The following is a 21,673-nucleotide window of genomic DNA, read 5'->3' as shown; positions in this document are numbered from 1 at the left end:
CCTCAGGAAGGCAACAGGTTCCCTACCCCCTGGTTTAATCAAACGATGTCCCTGCTTCTAGATTCAGGTAGGTAGCCGTGTTGGTCTGACGCAGTAAAAAAAAAAAAAAGTCCAGTAGCACCTCAGAGACCAACTAAGTTTGTTCTTAGTTGGTCTCTAAGATGTCCCTGCTTGTTTCAGCTGTCCCTGAGAAGTCAATTTCTCTTTCTGTGCCTCTGCTGTTAGGTGATAAATTACACTCCCTTGTCCAGATGCTGTCCAAGAGCTTCTGTCTGCAAATTTGTGGATTTGTGTGTATCTAGGAGGAGGGAGAGAGAGAGAGGGGAGAGAAAAGCTATTTTCAAAATAATGAATCTTAAGAAGGCCATTAAAGTTGTAGAACTCCTCTTCATTATTTCTCTTTAAGGTTATTTATTAACCCAGAATTGCTCTTCTCATATTTCTCCTTTATTTGCAATCTTCCCCCTGGGCTAAAGTGTTATATATTTATCCTGCAGGTTAGCATTATTTTTATGGTGTTCCTGGAGTTATATACTGCCCTTAATTTTATTAGTTTGTGTTGTATTTTAAATTATGCTAAGCAAAATGTGCGGCAGCAGAAAGGAATCTGTCATCACTCCTCCCCTAAGTGTAGGTCTGATCCTATTTTCCAGTTACTGCTGATTGGGCAACATGGAGGCCATGCCTAAATTTATAAGGGGTTGGGGGGGGACATAAATAAAGCCCACCCAAACGACTTTCCCTTTCTCCCCTTGAGTCTGGAACCCCATAAAGCTCACCTTTAGAGGTAACGCATTTGACTTAACCCCCACTGTAACAAATTACTGAATGATCCAGGGGGTGTTGTGACTTCTCTAAGAGGAAAGGGCAGAGGTGTACCTAGGGGTCGCTGAAACTGGCCCCTGCCAAGGGCACAGGCTTGGGTGCAAAAAACCTGGAGTGTATGACCTATTTGTGTGTGGGCGAGATCAAACACAGCAGTAGCACCCTGTCCTTCTCGCACCATAGCACAAAGGCATGCAATATTTTTCCTCCTTTCCTCACCTCGCCCTCCCTCTGGGCGCTTCAAATACTTGGGTCATGTAAAAGGTAGCCAGGAGTCAGCTTCGCCTGCTGAACAGCCGCCTGAAGGGGGAGAAAGCCGAGTGACTCTACCTGCAGCCTTCAAGGACTCGGAGGAGAAGCACTGATGAGAACCAGCTGGCTTCCGTCTTCTTAAGCAGGGCTTCCAGCCTCAGTTAGATACTAGAAACAACGCTTGCCATTCCTGGCCCAACCTTGCTGCTTCTTGCTCCTTTTGATCATTGCCTTCCCTGACCCCTGGACCGTCTGACCATGTGAACTGCTGTTGCCTGACCCTAGGCCTGGACATGATTTTGGGTACAGACTCTGCCTACAGGCAAGTGTGCTGTGGTCTAAGCCACTGATCCTCTAGGGCTTGCCAATCAGAAGGTTGGTGGTTCAAATCGCCGCAACGGAGTGAGCTCCCGTTGCTCTGTCCCAGCTCCTGCCAACCTAGCAGCTCGAAAGTACACCAGTGCAAGTAGATAAATAGGTACCGCTGTGGCAGGAAGGTAAATGGCATTTCTGTGCACTGTGGCTTCCGTCATGGTGTCCTGTTGCGCCAGAAGCGGTTTAGCCATGCTGGCCACATGACCCGGAAAGCTGTCTGTGGACAAACACTGGCTCCCTCAGCCTGAAAGCGAGACAAGCACCGCAACCCCATAGTTGCCTTTGACTGGACTTAACAGTCCAGGGGTCCTTTACCTTTACCTTTACCCCTGAGTCTCTGTTGCTTGGCTGGCCTCCCACTCCCCTGAGCTTGCTCACTGTTGCTCAGCCCGAGACAGAGACACTAACGTGGCTATTGTGTTAAAGTGATTTTCTTTTCTGGAGTATGGGGTGCTGTCAGGGACTGGCTAGATGATGAGAAGCGCTGGGAGGTACCAGCTGGGGAATCCCCAGGGGAATCCCTAAAGGAGGAAGGTTCACAGCCCAGGGCTTGATGGTGGGACACTAAGGAGAGGTCAGAGGGAGAATGGCAGGGAGGAATGGGCTGGATGTGTGGGATGTGATACATAAGTAGCAGTCAAGTACAACATTCCTTGCTTTCCTAGAGTGGACATGCAAGGGGATGCTTGGTTCAGCCTGTCGAAAACTTCCTGTTTCCTTCTGGGCTGGAGCATCCTTCCATTTGCATATGACTAGAGGTGGGCGTGAGTTTACCTGTCCAGGTTAACAAAAGCACAAGGCACACAGCCCTCCTCCCTTCTTTTCCATCTTCCTTTCGTTGTGTGAACTGCAGAGGCTGCCAGTCTGCAGTCACTGGGCTTAAACCCCCATATGGGGTAGAGCCATATGTAAATATCTGTAACTAAGTCTGCCTTCAGGGATCCAACTGTGAACTGATGTGAGTAAACGTCTTTTATACGCTTTAAATAAGATTGTGGTGTGTTCATTCTTTTAGAAGCTTAAACAAGCTTTCAACCAGCTACCCACTGTGCATTTAAGGGGGGATGTTAAAAGTCTGCTAAGTTATAGAACTTGCTAACGCAAGTTAGGAAGAATCTTAATAAACAATATATCCTCTCCTGCCTCCCTGAACATTCCCACAGGGTGCTGAAGAAGCAACAGGCTTTGGTGAGCGAGGAGAGCCTGTGACAGGGAGCAGCTCAGACTTGGAGGCTGAAGCAGCAGCAGAGAAGGAAAGGTCACAAGACTGCAGGAGAATCCCAGAGTCTGCCTCTCCTGCTGCAACTAGCTCCTCTCCCCCCTTGGCTCCAAGGATGCGAAGGGCAAGGCATAGGGCAGAACAGAGATTACAGGTGCACATCCGGCAGAGAAGAAGACCTGGAGGAAGTAGAGGGTGGGGACCGTCAGTCCTGGCAAGAGCTCTATAGGAGCTGTATGCTGTTTTCTTGAATGAAAAATTAACTGCACTGCAGAACTCTGCGTCTTGTGTACTTGTGGATCTGGCAGGTGCCGATACAGCTCGTGGTCAAGGGCACGAGGGACCCTAGGTGCTTCTCCGAGGAAAGGTTCCTAAGTTTGGGCTGTTAAAAGAAAAAGGAAGTGAAATGCAACATGGTGGAAATGTTCAGAATAATGCATGGCATGGGGGAGGTGAGTAAGGAAACATTTTTCTCTATTTCCCCAAACACTAGAACTCAGACATCCGATGAAAGTGAATGCTGGAAGACTCTGGAAGATTCAGGACAGGGAAAAGAAAGGACATTTCCATGCAGCGCAGAGTTAAATTATGGACCTTTCCCCCCAGGTGATGGCCACCGACTTGGATGGCTTAGGAAGAGGATTCTACAAGTTAATGGAGGACAAGAAGACTAATAATGGCTACTAACCCTGATGATTATCTCCTACCTCCACTGTCGGAAGCAAAATATGTTTCTGAATCCCAGTTGCTGGAAACCAGAGGAGCAGAGGGCTCTTGCGCTCAGGCATCTGCTTGGCCAGGCATAGTCAAACTTGGCCTTCCAGATGTTTTTGGGAATACAATTCCCATCATCCCATACCACTGGTCCTGTTAGCTAGGGATCATGGGAGTTGTAGTCCCAAAACATTTGGAGGGCCGAGTTTCCCTATGCCTGTGCTTGGCCACTGTGGGAACGGGATGCTGGACTAGATGGGTCATTGGACTTACCAAGAAGGCTTTTCTCATGCTTTTGCCTGTTCTGAAACTCCCATCATTCTGCAGGGGATAGAAACTGGCATTCTTTACTATCGGCAGTGTTGCTTAGTAAAAGACGTGGGGTGTGAAACACAGAGCAGTCAAATACAAAATGCCTAGAGTGGACATAAAAAGGGGGTGTCTGGACCAGCCAGTCGGAACTTCCTGTTTCCTCCTGGGCTGGGACAAACTTCCTCTACGTGTGACCAAAGGTGGGCGTGACCTTACCTGTGCAGGTAACAAAACAGCACAGGGCAGGACAACCATCCCTCTCTCTGACTCCATTCCTCAAAAAAGCAACATCTCCTTAGCCTGAGATGCTAAGGAACTACCTCCTTATGGGATAGATTCCAAGTGTGTATATTTTGTAACGTCTGCCTTCTGGGATCCTACTGTGAACAGACTGTGAGTAAACTATTTTATATACTTTTATACAAGACTGTGTTGTATCTTTTTAGGAGGGAATAAAAGGGGAATTACCAGGAAACTTATTTTAGAGGCTTATGCAAGCCTGGCAAAGACGTTATCTGCTGTGCAAGTTTAAAAGGGGAATGTTACTCTGCTAAATTGTAGAACTTGTTAACACAAGTTGGGAAGGATATAATTACAGATAATATATCCTCTCCTGCCTCCCTAAACATTCCCACAAAATAAATATCAAATGGAGATGTGAACAGGAGGGATGTCCATTTTGGTTCTCTTGGCTTCTAATTTTTCCAATTTTAAATCCAGCTCTTCACTTTTTCTGCAATTTGCATTTAAACAAAAATCCTAATAAACAATCACCAGCATTTTAGAGAGAATTCCTCCTAATGCATTTTTATATGCAGACATTTTTGCAAGTCATTTCCCCGAATATGCTGCATTTGGGGAGTCATTTTCTCCAATACATTTATCCTTGCGCACACTTCCCCTTAAAATATGTACTTTCAAAAACGGCATTAAGCTGGCCAATGGCGTAGTACAATTGAGAGAAGGGAACATTTTGAAGGATAGCTGGACTTACATATTATTTCGGTAAGTGTGAATTTTCTGTAGACTTCCTTCAAACTATTTCTATACCACTTTTCCATAAGAAGTTCTCAAAGGGAAAGGTAGGCTACAAACATGTTTCAATTGCTCTTTTATAGGCAGGGTAAAAGTTTGCTTCCAGGCCCAAAATATATGGGACACCTTGTTCTGGTGGGCTACCTTGCCTGAAGGAAGATTGTCTTCCATTTGGAAGCAGGGCCTTTTGGGTTGTGGCACCTCCATTGTGCAATGCTCCCCTGCCTGCTAAGTTATTGACAACCTCCTGGGCTCAAGTCAAAGATGCCTTGTTCCAACAAGTATTTAATTGCTTCTGTCTTTCTCTTCCGGTGCCCACTTCCCACAGACACCATCTCTGCAGGGTCCAGGAGCCAAGGCACCTACAAACTTTTTACTGTGGGTGACCAGACGAGCGACCCCACGCTGTGTGCACATGACATCGCATGGTGCGCCGAAGCCCAATGGGGCTAGTCACAGCTGCACCATATGATGTCATGCATGCAACATGCTGTGTGATGTCATGAGTGTGACAATTGTGACATCACGCATGTGCACTAGGCATCCACGATGTGGGGGAGAACCCAGCATGCCTGCCCTGAACAGATTTGACATGTTTTAGATCATGGGTAGGCAAACTAAGGCCCGGGGGCCGTATCCGGCCCAATCGCCTTCTCAATCCGGCCTGCGGAAGGTCCGGGAATCAGTGTGTTTTTACATGAATAGAATGTGTCCTTTTACTTAAAATGCATCTCTGGGTTATTTGTGGGGCCTGCCTGGTGTTTTTACATGAGTAGAATATGTCCTTTTTATTTAAAATGCATTTGGGTTATTTGTGGGGCATAGGAATTCGTTCATTTTTTAAAAAATTCAAAATACAAAATCTGGGCCCCCCACAAGGTCCAAGGGACAGTGGACTGGCCCCCTGCTGAAAAAGTTTGTTGACCCCTGTTTTAGATTTTATGAAGCTGCCACCTGGACCCAGTGGATAGAAAGGCTGAATTAAAGAAGAGACAACACATGGACATGTATATTCAACCTCCCTAATGCACATTGTACCTACTGTAGCTACGTAAACACCCCTCCAATACTTGGGCACTTCTTAGGTGCAACTTTCCCTCTTCTAAATTCAGACTGCCTGCCGCTAATTAAATTCTGCTTTTCAGGCACTTTCCCCCTTGCTTAAATCCCTGCAAATCATTTCTAACTCTTTCCCATTCCTCGGCCGCTAAGCTAGCCAGCCTGTAATCCTTCACCTCGCTGTGTGATCCTTTCCTGAATGAAGCCGGGGTCTGGAGCTTTTCCTCTGGATCTCAGGAGCCCAACCTGTCAGGAGAGGGGAAAGCGTCTAAAAATACCGCTTAAGACCTCAGCTAATTTCTAAAGCCTCGTTTTCTGTTTAAGATGCCTGCTGCCTCTGCCAGATGGGCTCCTTCCCCGCTTGGATTTGCAGTCTTCCTTAAGAATCGCAAATCCGCCACACAACCGTTCCCTTTGTTATCTGCATAGGGGCTCCTCCTCTATCAAACCCCACAGACCGTGATCCAGGTCTTAGCCCCGGTAACAACATAAGCCAAATAACTTTCGCAGCCGCTCCACCTCCTTTCTCTTCCCGCTCTTCGTTTCCCCCAGGGGGACGAATTTAGGCTTGATTTAAGCAATTCCCCCATCAGCTGGGCGTGTGAGTCTCTCAGCCAGGGATGGGCGACTGTGTCAAATTTGGTTCCTCTGCGTTTGTCGTTTCCCCAGCCTTGCATTCAGCTCTACACATGGCTAGATCTCATGGACGTCCTCAGAGAAATTCATCAGCGCATAAGTGCAATTTTTATCCTACCACATGCATTTTTGCCTAATACGCACACTTCTGCAAAGCAATTTCCCCCAGCGGAATGCGTTTCTGCATGTAATTCTCACTAATGTAAGGTAAAGGGCCCCCTGACCATCAGGTCCAGTCGTGTCCGACTCTGGGGTTGCGGCGGTCATCTCGCTCTATAGGCCGAGGGAGCCGGCGTTTGTCCGCAGACAGCTTCTGGGTCATGTGGCCAGCATGACAAAGCTGTTTTTGGTGAACCAGAGCAGTGCACGGAAACGCCGTTTACCTTCCCGCCGGAGCGGTCCCTATTTATCTACTTGTACTTTGACATGCTTTCGAACTGCTAGGTTGGCAGGAGCTGGGACCGAGGCACTGTGGTTAAACCACTGAGCCTAGGGCTTGCTGATCAGAAGAGACCACCAAGACCATGTAACACCGGTCCTGAAAGGCCTACATTGGCTCCCAGTACGTTTCCGAGCACAATTCAAGGTGTTGGTGCTGACCTTTAAAGCCCTAAATGGCCTTGGCCCAGTATACCTGAAGGAGCGTCTCCACCCCCATCACTCATCCCGAACACTGAGGTCCAATGCCGAGGGTCTTCTGGCAGTTCCCTCACTGTGAGAAGTGAAGTTACAGGGAACCAGGCAGAGGGCCTTCTTGGTGGTGGCGCTCGCCCTGTGGTATGCCCCCCCATCAGATGTCAAGGAAATAAACACCTGACTGAAGGTAGTCCTGTTCAGGGAGGTTTTTAATGTTTGATGTTTTCTTTTGTCTGTGTGTTTTAATATTTTGGTGGAAACCACCCAAAGTGGCTGGGGAAACCCAGCCAGATGGGCAGAGTATAAATCAGGCATAGGCAAACTTGGCCCTCCAGATGTTTTGAGACTACAACTCCCATCATCCCTAGCTAACAGGACCAGTGGTCAGGGATGATGGGAATTGTAGTCCCAAAGTATCTGGAGGGCTGCGTTTGCCTATGCCTGGTATAAATAAATAAATTGTTGTTGTTGTTGTTGTTGTTGTTGTTGTTGTTGTTGTTATACCTACATGCTGCTTTTCATTCAAATGAATCTCGAAGTGGCTTACAAACAATAAATAACAATGGCATGATAGAACATCACCAATACAGCATAAATCATATAGAATAATTAACAAATCACCTGCGAAACAATCGCAATCTAGAAAGCACTGTTTAAAAAAGCAACAATAGAAAAAATAAGCTCATGCCTGTTATCTGTTTGCTCAATGTGGAGGCTTGAGTCAGTGCCTTGTGAGCATGATGTAAGGCCATAGGGAGATCACATGACCCCCATGAGATCACATGACCCCCATGCCCTGATTTTACACAGCATTTAGTTTGGTCACGTCAATGAACACCCTGTCCTGGTCATGGTGACTTCCTGACACCAACTAGTTTAACAAAATATTCATAGAAGACTGTGCTTTCAAGCAAAGCTTGCTAACTGCTCAGAAAATGACAGCCTAGTCTGCTCTTGAGCTTTTCATACCTTTAACCTCTGCTTTAAAAACCTCCAAGGAAGGAAAGTCCATCACCTCCAGAGGGAGTCTGTTCCAGTGTTCAGCAGCTCTTACTGTCAGAAAGTTCTTCCTGAAGTTTAGTCGGAATCTCCTTTCCTGTAACTTGAATCCATTGGTTCGGGTCCTATCCTCCAGAGCAGGAGAAAACAAACTTGCTCCATCTTCTATGTGAGAGCCCTTAAAATATTTGTAGATGGCTTTTATATCAGCTTTCAGTCTCCTTTTTCCCCCCAGGCTAAACATACCCAGCTCCCCCCTCCCAACAGGTCACCCTCCTCTGCACATGTCCCAGCTTGTCAATAGCCTTCTTAAATTGTATTGCCCAGAACTGAACACAGTATTCCAGGTATGGTTTGATCAAGGTAGAATAGAGAGGTGGCGCTGTGGTTAAACCACTGAGCCTAGGGCTTGCTGATCAGAAGGTCGGCGGTTCGAATCCCTGTGACGGGGTGAGCTCCCGTTGCTTGGTCCCAGCTCCTGCCAACCTAGCAGTTCGAAAGCACGTCAAAATGCAAGTAGATAAATAGGAAGGGAAGGTAAACGGCGTTTCCATGTGCTGCTCTGGTTTGCCAGAAGCGGCTTTGTCATGCTGGCCACATGACCTGGAAGCTATATGCCGGCTCCCTCGGCCAATAATGCGAGATGAGCGCGCAACCCCAGAGTCGGTCACGACTGGACCTAATGGTCAGGGGTCCCTTTACCCTTTACCTTTATTACTTCCCTGGATCAGGACACACTATACTTGTGTTGATGCAGCCTAGAATAGCATTAGCTTTTTTTGCTACTGCATCACACAGTTGGCTCATGTTAAGCTTGTGGTCCACTAACACCCCTAGATCCTTTTCACATATACTACTGACAAACCAGGTGTGCCCCTTCTTATATTTATGCAGCTTGTTATTCCTGCCTAGGTGTAAAACCTTATATTTGTCCCTATTGAGATTCATTTTGTTAGTTTGGGCCCAGTTTTCCAATCCGTAAAGGTCATATTGATCCCCAATTCTGTTTTCAGCAGCATTAGCTACACCTCCCAGTTTGGTGTCATCTGCAAATTGGAAGATCACCCCGCCCAATTCCTTAATTTTAATTCAGGTAGGTAGCCATGTTGGTCTGATGCAATAGAAATACATATATATATAATTTAAACAATTGTTAGAGACCAACTAACAAAAGTTCCTACCAAGAACAAACTTAGTTGGTCTCAAAGGTGCTACTGGACTATTTTATATATATATATATATATATACAGTATATAGTATTTCTCCGTCATCTTAAGTTGTTTATAAAGAAGACATTGAACAACAACAGGCCCATGACCACTCTGTGGCGTGGCATTCCAGTTGTCCTTTTTTCCAGGATGAGCTTCTCCACCAAAACACCGTGAGGAAACTTTGTATAGTTGCACGCTTTATGCAGAAGGCTACCCCTGCACCCTGATATTAATAGGATTTACTTCCGAGTAGGTGCGTGTGCGTGCAAAAGGCAGGGATGAGATCAGTGCCGGATTTACGTATATAAGCTAAACAAGCTATAGCTTAGGGCCCCACTCTTTTTTGGAGGAGGGCAAAAAATTAAAGGGAAAAAAACCTGGATGTACATTGCCAAAATATAAGATAAAAAACAAATAAAATAAAACCTACATACAGCAACAGTGTTTTGTGTTGTGTAGGGCCTGGCTCCTATGATGTAAGTGATGGGCCCCCCAAAATTTAAAGTTAGAGCTTAATAATTATTTCACTATTAATATATTTCTTCTTAATTGTATTTCAGTTCAAAAATTACTTTGATAAAATACATATTTTGTTAAGTGCAAATGGCTTTAGATACCTGTTAGGTCCATAAATTACAATATAGCATCTGGTTACAGGTAGGTAGCCGTGTTGGTCTGGATCGAAGTAAAATAAAAAAAAAATTCCTTCAGTAGCACCTTAAAGACCAACTAAGTTTTTATTTTGGTATGAGCTTTCGTGTGCATGCACACTTCTTCAGATATATTCTTCAATATAGCATCTATTCAACACAAAAGAAACAGCGAGAATTTGTTGTTGACAAAGGACAGCTGGACATATAAAGGGCCCCAATACCTTCAGTAGCTTAGGGCCTCATCAAACCTAAATCCGGCCCTGGATGGGATGCCCAGTCACGTCACGCGGATTCCCTAACCCGCGTGGAGGGCTTGAGAAAACAACGCTGACTCAGCGCAATTCCTCCAACGCTGCCACGCCGCCCGCGGACAATCAACACTTTCGTGATTCAGCAGAAACCAGGCGGGACGAACGACGTCTCGATTGGTCGGGTGGGATAGTGACGTCAAAGCCGGCTACTTCGGATTGGGGGACCGGGAAGCGGAAGAAGCGAAGCATGATTCAGCATATAGAATCCAGCTACATAAAGCTCCGTCTGGGGAGCCCGGCGCGTTTAACTGTAGAAGTCGAAACTTTTACAACTTCACTAGAAAAACAGAGAATTAGAGTTTGGCGCATCAGGGAAACGGTAAGCAAAGTGCTGCCGCTGGTCTGTCGGCTGATTTACCCTTTAACTCTTCTTTTATTTTTAAAGAATCTGTTCGTTTCTTCATTCTTCTGTATTGTTGTCATTCTGTGCCTTAAGTTATACGAGGCGGAAAGGAGGAGTTTTTTTATCTGTAGGTGAAAAAATATTCCCATTTCCATGCAGTATCTTAAAACAGCTGGGGTGAAAAGGTGCTTTGCTTTGGATTGTACCAGTCCTTTTTTCCGCTCAGAAATATAAATATACAAATCCTTGTTAATGCTGTCTTGCTCTTAACTAGTTTGTCTGACTTCCTTCTCCAACCCTCTGAAAACTCCTTAGGCTTAGGAGCTGCTCCCTCTTTGCTTACAATGATCTCCATCCCTGTCTCTTCAAATACATTTTATTAAATGTTAATAACTAAAAAACAGATTACAGTAAAAAGGTTTTTATTTTTTTTGGGGGGGGGGAATAAGCTGTCACAATTTTCCAATAAGGAAATGTAAGATACAGCTATACATGACTTTTTGAGGCAATACTAAAATTGTTGTGAGGGGTTTTTTTGGGGGGGGAGGCTGTATGCCAAGACCCTTCTAATTCCTGGGTCCAGCAGGTGTTAACATCTAAGCAGGTATTCAAGTTCCTGGAATAGGACTGGACTACAGTAGCTTCGTGGTGAGCTAATGGGCTACATATTGGTTGTAACAAAGGAAGTGGCCCTAGGCTAGAGAGCAATTGGGTGCCTCCCCCCCCTTAGCTGTCTGGTAGCAAGAACAGCAAAGGGGGCGGGGGGGGGGGAGCAGTTAGGTGGGGCAGAAACTGGAAGCAAGGTAGAGAGTCAGAGCCATGCCTGATTTCTGCTGGAATCCTCTTGAGGTGTTAAGACTGTAAATCCCTCCATGGGAGGCTCAGGCTGTGTATATATTTGTGTGCATGTGTAAATATACCATCCAGTGGTACCTTGGTTTACGAACTTGATCCGTTCTGGAAGTCCGTTCTTAAACCAAAACCGTTCTTAAACTAAGGTGCGCTTTCCCTAATGAGGCCTCCCGCCTCCAGTGCCCTTCCACCGTTCGGATTCCGTTCTTAGACCGAGGTAAGGTTCTCAAACCAAGACACTATTTCCAGTTTTGCAGAGTTTGTAAACGAAATTGTTCTTAAACTGGACTGTTCTTAAACCGAGGTACCACTGTATATCATAAACTTAAAGGCACCACAGTCTATGCCAGTGATGGGCAACCTTTTGAGCTTGGTGTGTCAAAACTCACCAAAAAAACCGAGCATAACTCGGGTGGTGTGTCACTTCGAGAGAAAAACCATAATTTTGCAATATTTATAGTTTAAATAACAAAAATGTATAATTGTAATATATAACTGTATTTAATAAACCAAAAAACAAATTATTTAACCAAACCAAACCAAAAACCCCTTATGGTATTCATCACAAAGTGCCCAGAATTGTTGAGCTTTTGGGGGGGAGCTGCTGACCAAAGTTTTGGAGCTTTTTGGGGGTCGCAAAAGTTGCTTTGCTTTTTTGGGGGGATGCCCCAAAGCTGCTTTGCTTGGGGGGGGGGGAGAACAGAAATAAATGACGAATAATACCTTCGCTGGAACTAACACGCAGCATTGACATAGTCTGCCAAAGCGCCAAAAAACAGCACAGAAAGGGTTAAAAAGCACCAAATAAAAACAGCATAGAAAGGGTTAAAAACAAACCTGTTGCACCCAATCAGAAACAGCCACTGACTCAGCAAATTGAAAAACAGACCAATGGCTGAACACAATCTCTGGCTATCAGGAACAACAACAACAACAAAAAGGATCGGGTTTTAACAGGGGAGACAAGCTGTAGCGTGAGGAGGAGCAGGAGAACAAATGGGGGGAAAACAACAACAGTGTGACACACATGCCAGCAGTGAGGGCTCTGCGTGTCATGTCTGACACACGTGTCATAGGTTCGCCATCACTGGTCTATGCTGTATTTCATTTGTAAGTGCCTGGATCCCCTGGTATCTCGCACTGCTCAAAGACTGGGGTGATGATGTCCAACAGTATCAAGAGGGAAAAGATGTGTGGTCTGTAAATACAAAAGGTTCCATGGTCTAAATCAAAACAATTGGTTTTTTTTATTTCAAAAAAAGATATGAAGTAACCTTGAATTGCACTAAATCCAGATTAATGAGAACAAGGGTCTCAATTGTGACCCAGACCACTGTCAAAACATGTGAAAGCATTCGTTGTCCTTCAGGTCTTGATCTGCATCTACAAATAAATCCTAACAGTCTGACAAGGAGAGGAGTGATTTGTTTGTTCAGTTATCACTGGGAGCACAGAAAATACTTTGTCCAGAATCCTTTCACCTTGATGCTCTGTGTAAATAAAGTACTTGGCATCAGTCCATAGCTAGTATTTTTCTTTGACTTGGTTTCCACCCCTTTTCTACTATTGTTCCTGTACTTGCTTCCAGATGACCTGTTTGCTGATTTTTATTATTATTTATTGAATTTATATACTGCCCTATACCCAGAGATCTCAGGGCAGTTCACAGAACAAAATCAAAATATAAAGCCACAAAATATAAAATCATTTGTTAGTGGGAAGGCTATATTATATAATGTAGCAATCAGTACCCCATAGTTCTAAATATGTTTTCCTGTCACTTCCCTTACAGCGAAAAGTAATTTCTTTATTTTTAGAAACTGTTTTGTCATGCAAGTGCACCAAATCCACTTCAATTGTACAGCCTAAATCGGTTTCTTTTATAGTCCATATTCCGGTTTTTTTTGTTTGTTTTGTGCCTCCCTCGGCACCTGTAATTTAACCCTTTGGTGTCTTTGTTCAGCTGGGTGAGGAACTGGTTTTCTCTGATAAAAGTGTCCCAAATGTCAATTAGGGAGTTCTCAAGGGTAAAACTTTCAGCTTACTTGAAATGCATCCAGGCAGTGGCTGATTGGACACTTGCTGACGCTTGTGTCTCCTTATTCCTATGGAATTAGCAGTACTTCTAACAATGCTACTATGCACCTTGTTTACTAGGATATCATTTAGCCTTGCAATCATGTCCATGGCAATTTGTCTGAATAGAAGACCCTGGTCATTTGTGGCTCGGAAGGAAAAACACCTGACTTATATTGCCCGTTTTCAGGCTTCTTGGAAAACCTGATGCATTTAAACCAGTAGAACCTCCTCTTACAGGTAACAAAGAACTCTTTAAGAAAAGCAGGGCTGCTTCCTAAAAATGGAATTTCCAGATTTGGGGGAACACTGCTCTGAGAAGACCTGCAAGCAGCTAGGTGAGAAACTGCTCAGGGGGTCGTTCATGCTGTGTTTAGGGTTGCCAGACTCAATAGAGGACAGGACTTCTGTGCCTTTAATGGCCCTGCTCTCTTTTGAGTCTGGAAACCTTAAAGAGAAACCAGCAGACCCTTTGCTTGGAAATGAAACAAAGGGTCTGCTGGTTTCTCTTTAAGGTTTCCAGACTCAAAAGAGAGCAGGGCAATTAAAGGCACAGAAGTCCTGTCCACTATTGAGTCTGGCAACCCTAGCTGTGTTTGCTTTTGTGCTTGCCTTTCCTTAGAGTGCCATGGTGTCAGGCAGACAACCCAAGAGCAGGAAGGAGCAGCTACAGAGATATAAAGAGCATGTAATAAACGATGGGGAGCCTGTGGCCTTCCTGGAATAAAGCTCCCATCATTGCTCACCATTGTCTACGATGAGAGGAGGTGGGAGCCCAAGAACATTTGGAGGGCAGCAAAGTCCCCAGCCTTGACTTATTTCTCCCCCCACTTTTCCAACTTGCCAAGGTGGCTTGCAATGCAAAAAAAAGCAAATATAACCATATTGCTTGCTTACAGTGTTTCTATACTACCAATAACCAATGCCTTTCTGGACAGTAAAACTGGCCACAGCAGGTGCTTCAGGGCTTGGAGAACCCAGCTTAGAGCTCCTCTCATGGTGGAATGGGATGAACAAAGGCTTGATAACCCTTCCTCCCAAGGTGAGGTGGAGTGACCTAGCTAAGCCTGGCAGAACAGCTTACTCTATGCCAGGCATCCCCAAACTTTGGCCCTCCAGATGTTTTGGACTACATTTCCCATCATCCCTGACTGCTGATCCTGTTAGCTAGGGATCATGGGAGTTGTAGGCCAAAGATCTGGAGGGCTGCAGTTTGGGGATGCCTGCTCTATGCTCTTAACCCCTTCATGCATTAATTAGACTTGAGCATGTTGGTTATATGTGGCTGCTAATCCCACATTTTCCTTGAACCACGTGTGTTTTCTCTTTTTTCCTTGTAGACTTTCTACCTCTGAAATGCGATGCATGCGGCGAGGTCTTCTGCAAAGACCACTTTGCATATAACCAGCACAGGTGTTCCTCTGCATACAAGAAGGTAATGTAAACTGCAGGAAGGGTGAAACTTGACTAGTGTGTGTGCCATGAAGAATAGCACTGCAAAACTGGATAGCTGGCATTTTTCAAAAAGAAGTAGCGATCGATAACGACACTCGTACTGTTCGTAGGACCAAAGCAGGGGTGGGGTTGTGCATGAGGGAATGCAGGCTTTGCGCCTTAACACACCTGAGTTCTGCAGCCATATTTCCTCGCTAATATCCAGTTGCTTTTTCAGGATGTGCAAGTTCCAGTCTGTCCTCTCTGTAACACTCCCATCCCAGTGAGGAAGGGAGAGGTGCCGGATGCTGTTGTTAGTGCCCACATGGACAGAGACTGCAAACGTGATTCTGCTCAACGGAAGCAAAAGGTTAGAACCTCTTCCCAGAGCTATACAGGATGTATACAGCAGTTCAAGATTAAGCATTATTGTGAGCTCCTTGCTCCGTATCCAGTTTATCTTTAATCAGGAGGCGCTCAAACACTTTCCTAGCTGGCAACCCAACTTTGGGGAGGACACAGATTTCCAAAGTTCCTCTTTGCAGGCCCCTAAGAATTTTGAAGAAAACGGCTATATTTAAATTGTTTCATAAAATTTATACTGTAAGCTCTTCACTGGATCGTGAGTGCTTTCGGTTCGCTGGGAAGTGTTCTTAACTGTGATCCCTCTTACTTGCCTGACTGATGATTATTGTTTATTAATTTTGTACACTGCCCTTCATCCGTAGATCTCAGGGTCATTCAATACATAAAATTATAATATAAAAAACACAAAATACCTATAATAAAAACGAACAGCAACAACAACCAACAATCCCTCTTCCAGAAACACACTTTAAAGGCCATAGGTTATTTAATAAGCTAAAGGCCATATTGAAGGGAAACGCCTGGCGTCTAAAGGTGTGCAGTCAAACCTTGGTTGTCAAATGTAATCTGTTCCGGAAGCCCTTTCAGCTTCTGAAATGTTTGACAGTATACCTGAAGGAGCGTCTCCACCCCCATCATTCTGCCCGGACACTGAGGTCCAGCTCCGAGGGCCTTCTGGCGGTTCCCTCGTTGCAAGAAGCCAAGTTGCAGGGAACCAGGCAGAGGGCCTTCTCAGTGGTGGCGCCCGCCCTGTGGAATGCCCTCCCATCAGATGTCAAAGAGAAAAACAACTACCAGATTTTTAGAAGACATCCCTGTTTAGGGAGGCTTTTAATGTTTAATAGATTATTGTATTTTACTTTTCTGTTGGAAGCCACCCAGAGTGGCTGGGGAAACCCAGCCAGATGGGAGGGGGATATAAATAATAAATTATTATTATTATTATTATTATTATTACTATTATATAACCGAGGCATGGCTTCTGATTGGTTGCAAGAGCTTCTTGCACTTCAAGCGGAAACCACATCAGACGTTAGGCTTCTGAAAAACCTTTGAAAACCAGAGCATTTACTTCCGGGTTTTCGGCGTTCGGGAGCCGAAATGTTCCAAAACAGAGCCGAGGTTTGACTGTATAATAAAGACGTCACATGAACCTCTCTGAGGAGAGCATTCCACAAATGGGGAACCACTGCAGAAAAGGCACGTTTTCGTGTTGTCATCCTCTCCAGACCTCTAATGGAGGAGGCACACAAAGAAGGGCCTCAGATGATGATCTTTGGGACCAGATAGGTTCATATAGGGAGAGTTGGTCCTTGAGGTTATTGTGGTCCTGAACCATTTAAATATCTATAGGTCAAAATCAGCACTTTGAATTGGGTCTGGAAAGTTAATTGGCAGCCAGTGCAGTCAGGCCAGGAACGGTGTAATATGCGTCTTATCCTGGTGATCACCTTGACCCCCAAATTCTACATCAGCTGTGATTTGTATGAGGAGAGGCAGTCCTTAAGGTATTGTGGTCCTGAGCCTTTTGGTGTGTGTGCAAACCTCCCGTTTTGTGTGGCTGGAATGTAGCTTACGTAAAGGTAAAAGTTGCACCCCTTGACCTGCCCCACCACTGGGTGTGTGGCTCCTGGAAGCCTGCCCTCAAGGGAATGTGACCCTGGAGCTGAAAAAGGTTCCCTTCCATTGCACTACAGGGAAGCCAGATTCTCTTACTGGATTTGGTCTTAGCAGCACAATCCTAGACCAGTTCACCCAATGGAGTTTGCTCCTAGGTGAGCATGCCTAGGGATTGCATCCTGGTATGCCCCGCGGAGGACCTTAAGGTCCACAAACAACAATACTTTGGAGATCCCGGGCCATAAGGTGGCTAGATTGGCCTCTACTAGAGCCAGGGCCTTTTTAGTATTGGCCACAACTTGGTGGAACGCTCTTTCCCAGGAGACCAAGGCCCTGCAGGATTTGTCATCTTTCCGCAGGGCCTGCAAGACAGAGCTGTTCCGCCTGGCCTTTGGGTTGGACTTAGCCTGACCCCTGTGTTTTCCTCCCTCATGGCCTGGATTTATGGACTACTTGAAATGAGGCTGCATTTTAAATTTTAATACTGTATTTTAATCTGTATTTTAATTAATTGTTTTTATGTTTTATTGTGGTTTTGTTGGTGTGAGCCGCCCTGAGCCCGGTTTTTGACTGGGGAGGGCGGGGTATAAATAAAAATTTATTATTATTATTATTATTATTATTATTATTAAAATGGTAGGCAGTTGTGGAATCCTTGTGAGACGGTCAACTTTCCTGGTCCAGTTGTAACTTGACTTTCTTCTTAATCTAGATCTTCACAAACAAGTGCTTCCAGCCGGGTTGCAAAAAGAGGGAGATGATGAAGCTGGTTTGCGACCAGTGTCAGGGGAACTTCTGTCTGAAACACCGACATCCTCTGGACCATGCCTGCAAAGGACAAGCCCGGGCCATTTCCAAAGCTGGGTAAGGCTAGAACCAGGGGCGTCGGGCAGGGGGGGCGATCCACCCTGGGTGGCATCCTGACGGAGGCGACAAAATAGCGGGTGGCACTCACCGTGGGGCCTACAGTGCACCCAAGCCACACGTCTTGGGTGCCCGCAGGCTCCGTGTTGTCCGCCCACTGCCTCCCCTCCAGCTGTAGCTGGAGCTCTCCTTTTGGCTCGCGCTCCTCCCGCCTATGGAGGGGACACTGTGAGCTCCTCGGTGAGTGGGCGGCGGCGGCAGCGCCCTTAGCTGAAGGCTTCCGCTGCGGGCGCTTGCCGCCACTACCGCCGCCGCTCGCTCACTGCGGCTGCCGCTGGGGAGCTCTTGGCGTCCCCTCCATAGACGGGAGGGCGCTGAGCTCTCCTAGTGCCGGCTCTGCCGCCTGACTGGCTCTGAGAGCGCGGAAGCCCGCTCGCCCCCGCTGGGCTGATGGCGCTCGGACGGCGACATCGCTGCTGCGCTGGGCGCGCGCGCTCAGATTCCCCTGCCTCCCCGTCGTGCGGCACAGCCCTGTGCCCCCTGCAGGGCATTGCAGGGAAGCACCTCAGCAGCAGCAGGAGGGAAAGCTGCGAGCGGCGGGTAGGGGGCAGGCTGGCAGCGCCCCCTCCATGACGGCGCTCTAGGCAGTTGCCTAGCTTGCCTTTATGGACGCTCCGGCCCTGGACCCTCTGGGCGCCGGCGAAGGGGTTGCATGTATGTACCCCGAAAAATCTGCAAGTAGAGGTGCCTTTTTTGCGCATGTGCGCAGCGTGATAGAGTGCTTCTGCGCATGCGCATGCAACGAAACCAGGAAGAATACACTTCCAGGTTTGCCGCGTTCGCAACCCAAAAGTTACATTACCCAAAGGTAACATAACCCAAGGGCCCACTGTATTGGTCTTCTGAGGCTTGCCCAGTTCTAGCTGATTTCTGAATAATGTCAGCTTTTTTTCCTCCTTCTCCTGTGGCAAAACGTTCCCCACCCTCAGGCAAAAAGCCCTTTGCCTTATGCAGTGATGCTTCCTGGATGACGGAAGGGGTAATCCTGCACAAACCCAGAAGTGGCACAGCTGGCTGGTGCATGCAGAATGCTGAGTGTGGCTGTTTCCTTGCAGATGTGCTGCTCTGATGAGATCGCTGGAATCGAACAAGATGTCTCATAACCACCAGGTTCTGCAGAACAGGTAAATAACAACAGAGTAGCCCCAGAGTAGTCAGGTGTTTATTTCCTTGACATCTGATGGGAGGGCGTTCCACAGGGCAGGTGCCACTACTGAGAAGGCCCTCTGCTTGGTTCCCTGTAAGCTCACTTCTCGCAGTGAGGGAATCGCCAGACTACTCAGAGCTGGACCTCTGTGTCCGGGCTGAACGATGGGGGTGGAGACGCTCCTTCAGGTCTACTGGGCCGAAGCCGTTTAGGACTTTAAATGTCAGCACCAACACTTTGAATTGTGCTTGGAAATGTACTGGGATCCAGTGTAGATCTTTTAGGACCGGTGTTATACGGTTCACCAGTCTGGCAACCACATTATGGATTAAATGGGGCTGGCGTGCTTCTCCCAGCTTTGTTGAACCTAATAACTGGAGCAGAATCTCACCTGATTTGTACCACAGAAGTGGGCAGACCCAGACTTGTAGTATCCACTTCATTTTGCACTTGGACTTTTGAGGGGCACTACCTATATGGCTTGGGCCGAGGCTACCTGAAAGTGTATCTTAGTGGGGGACCGTATCCCTACTAGTCCCAGAGCTGGCATGCTGAGTGGATCTTGCCTGGGAAGCAAGGCCTAAGGCTTAAAAGCTCTTTTCTCTCCAGGTCTGCTTGGGGGCTACCCAGTGGGAAAAAAATAGCTTTTAAGCACCCAGCCTTGCTTCTTGGCAAGGCTCACTCATTACACTGGCTTTGGGAGTGTTCAGGATACTCTTGTGGGACAATCCAACTTCCCGCGAGATCTTATTGAGAGCATCCCAACCTTGCCCAAGTTGGAAGTACATAAGATGTGGGCGTACTACAAAAGTAGAGACATGATGTCTTCTGAGAAATGGGTGGTTCTTCGTTAGCTGCAGCTTGTAGTTGACTAATTGCTTGTTGTTGTTGTTTTCAGCTGCAAAGCAAAAAGCTGAAGTTTTCACAGCCTGGGTCCAAAACTGCCTTGTCCTGTTGACTGCTGTACAGATTTAGCTCTTAAAACTTCTGCATATTTTCTATATTACTTTTATATGTCTATGTCTATTTCTTCAATAAAAACTGATGTGTTTACAAATAGTGGTGTTTCTCGGGTAGTTCAGTTACTGGGAAACCTGATAAATCTCCCAAGAAGCAAGGAGGAGATTTGTTGCATTGCCCCACGTTTAATGGCTTGCAAATACGATGCCTTGAGCCATCCAGCTTTTGTCAATCTGTTGGCCTTCATATGTTTTGGCCTCCAGCTCCCAACAGTGCCAGCCAGCACAGGCAACAGTTAGGGATGATAGAAGTTGCAGCCCAAAATACCTAGAGGTACCAGTTTGGCAAAAGCTGCTTTGATAAATGAAGGCAAATCCTGTGTTCATCCTCCTCTTCTCCCCTGTCATGCCGCACCCCAAATCCCTCCTCACTAGAGAGGAGGAAGACCATTCAAAAAATGTAATACAGTCAAATCTCGGTTTACACCTAGCTCTGTTTAGGACCGCTTCGGCAAGTGACTGCCGCGGACCCGGAAGTGTTTACATCCGGGTTCTGCGGCATCGGATGCGCAGACATGATTTGCGCAGCTCGCGCATGCGCAGAAGCGATCTGTGCAGCTTGCGCATGCGCAGAAGCGCTCTATCGGCGCTTTGCGCACACGCAGAAGCATGCCTTTGGGGAGTGACCGCTTCAGCGAGCGACCACCTCTGCGGAACGGATTGCGGTCGCAAACCGAGGTACCACTGTACTAAAATGCTCCTATCCATAAAATGCTTCATCCCCCCCCCTTTGCTACAGAAGGAAATTTTTATTTATTTCATAAAATTTATACCCAGCTTGATTGTAAGAACAAATGAACCTCAAAGCAGGTTGCAAAAAGGATAAAACAATAAATCATCAAAAAGAAAAACGAGCAATTTATAACTTTCAAAAAGTAAAAATAACAATAGACTAAAAACATCAAAACTTGCACCGGCTTTCTCTAAACATTAGCTCTGGCTTGTCTAAACAATAATGTTTTTAGCACATGCCAAAAGGGGTACAGTGAGTTCAGTAGTGTTACCAAGAACACAGAGGCCTAATTTTTACAAATGTGAGATTATGGTTCTATGGTTGGGCAGTGTCCTTGTGAAATCTGATGTCTGTGGGAGTCTTGGATGCAATATCAGATTCAGCCACAGGGTGTCGCAGCTAAGAGTTGTGTACTTATTCGTGCCTTTCAAGTCTTATTCGTGCCTTTAAAAGGAAGGAATGTAATTTTGTGCGTCTTGTAAATATTCCAGCAGATGCATTTCTTTCGAGAGCAAAATGTGGAAATGATCCATCAGACAGCTGATTGGTCGCCATATTCTTGTCCCACTAAGTGATTTATTAATTCACTGAGAGACAGTGTAGAGTCGTGGTTAGAGTGTTGGACTAGGACTTGGGAGACCAGGGTTCAAATCCCCACTCAGCCATGAAGATCACTGGGTGGCCTTGGAAGCCAGTCCCTGCTTCTCAGCCTAGCCTACCTCACAGGGATGTTGTGATCATTGGACTCATTATTGGTCTCATCTGATCAATCAGTTGGAGCCTGTCTTCGCATGAAGGGAAGTCACCGAGGGTTTGAGACCCATCAGCTACCCTCACCTGGTTTAGCTGGCCAGTCAAAGCCGTTCTTAGGGTGCAGGACCTGTCGCATGCTGACAGCTTCTGGGAGCCACAGGTGAGAGCC

General features: G+C 46.3%; 1 protein-coding gene across 2 annotated transcripts; it reads left to right on the top strand.

Annotated features, from left to right (window-relative positions):
* Positions 1-10,477: 10,477 nt before the first annotated feature.
* Positions 10,478-20,058, top strand: ZFAND2A (zinc finger AN1-type containing 2A). Of its 2 annotated transcripts, none has more exons than XR_004693570.3 (7): positions 10,478-10,556; positions 13,749-13,846; positions 14,849-14,943; positions 15,181-15,312; positions 17,641-17,792; positions 18,782-18,976; positions 19,898-20,058. XR_004693570.3 is itself a non-coding variant. In XM_035131327.3 (7 exons), the coding sequence occupies exons 2-7, from the start codon at positions 13,792-13,794 to the stop codon at positions 19,914-19,916; spliced, it is 522 nt and encodes a 173-aa protein (XP_034987218.3). In that variant the 5' UTR covers positions 10,478-10,556; positions 13,749-13,791; the 3' UTR covers positions 19,917-20,058. The 2 variants fall into 2 exon arrangements, 1 of the variants encoding a protein (XP_034987218.3); XM_035131327.3 differs by having other exon boundaries at positions 18,908-18,976.
* Positions 20,059-21,673: the final 1,615 nt, after the last annotated feature.

This window comes from Zootoca vivipara, chromosome 13 (assembly GCF_965207765.1).
Source record: "Zootoca vivipara chromosome 13, rZooViv2.hap1.1, whole genome shotgun sequence".
Taxonomy (NCBI): Eukaryota; Metazoa; Chordata; class Lepidosauria; order Squamata; family Lacertidae; genus Zootoca; species Zootoca vivipara.
This window is presented reverse-complemented; position numbering and strand designations above follow the sequence as displayed.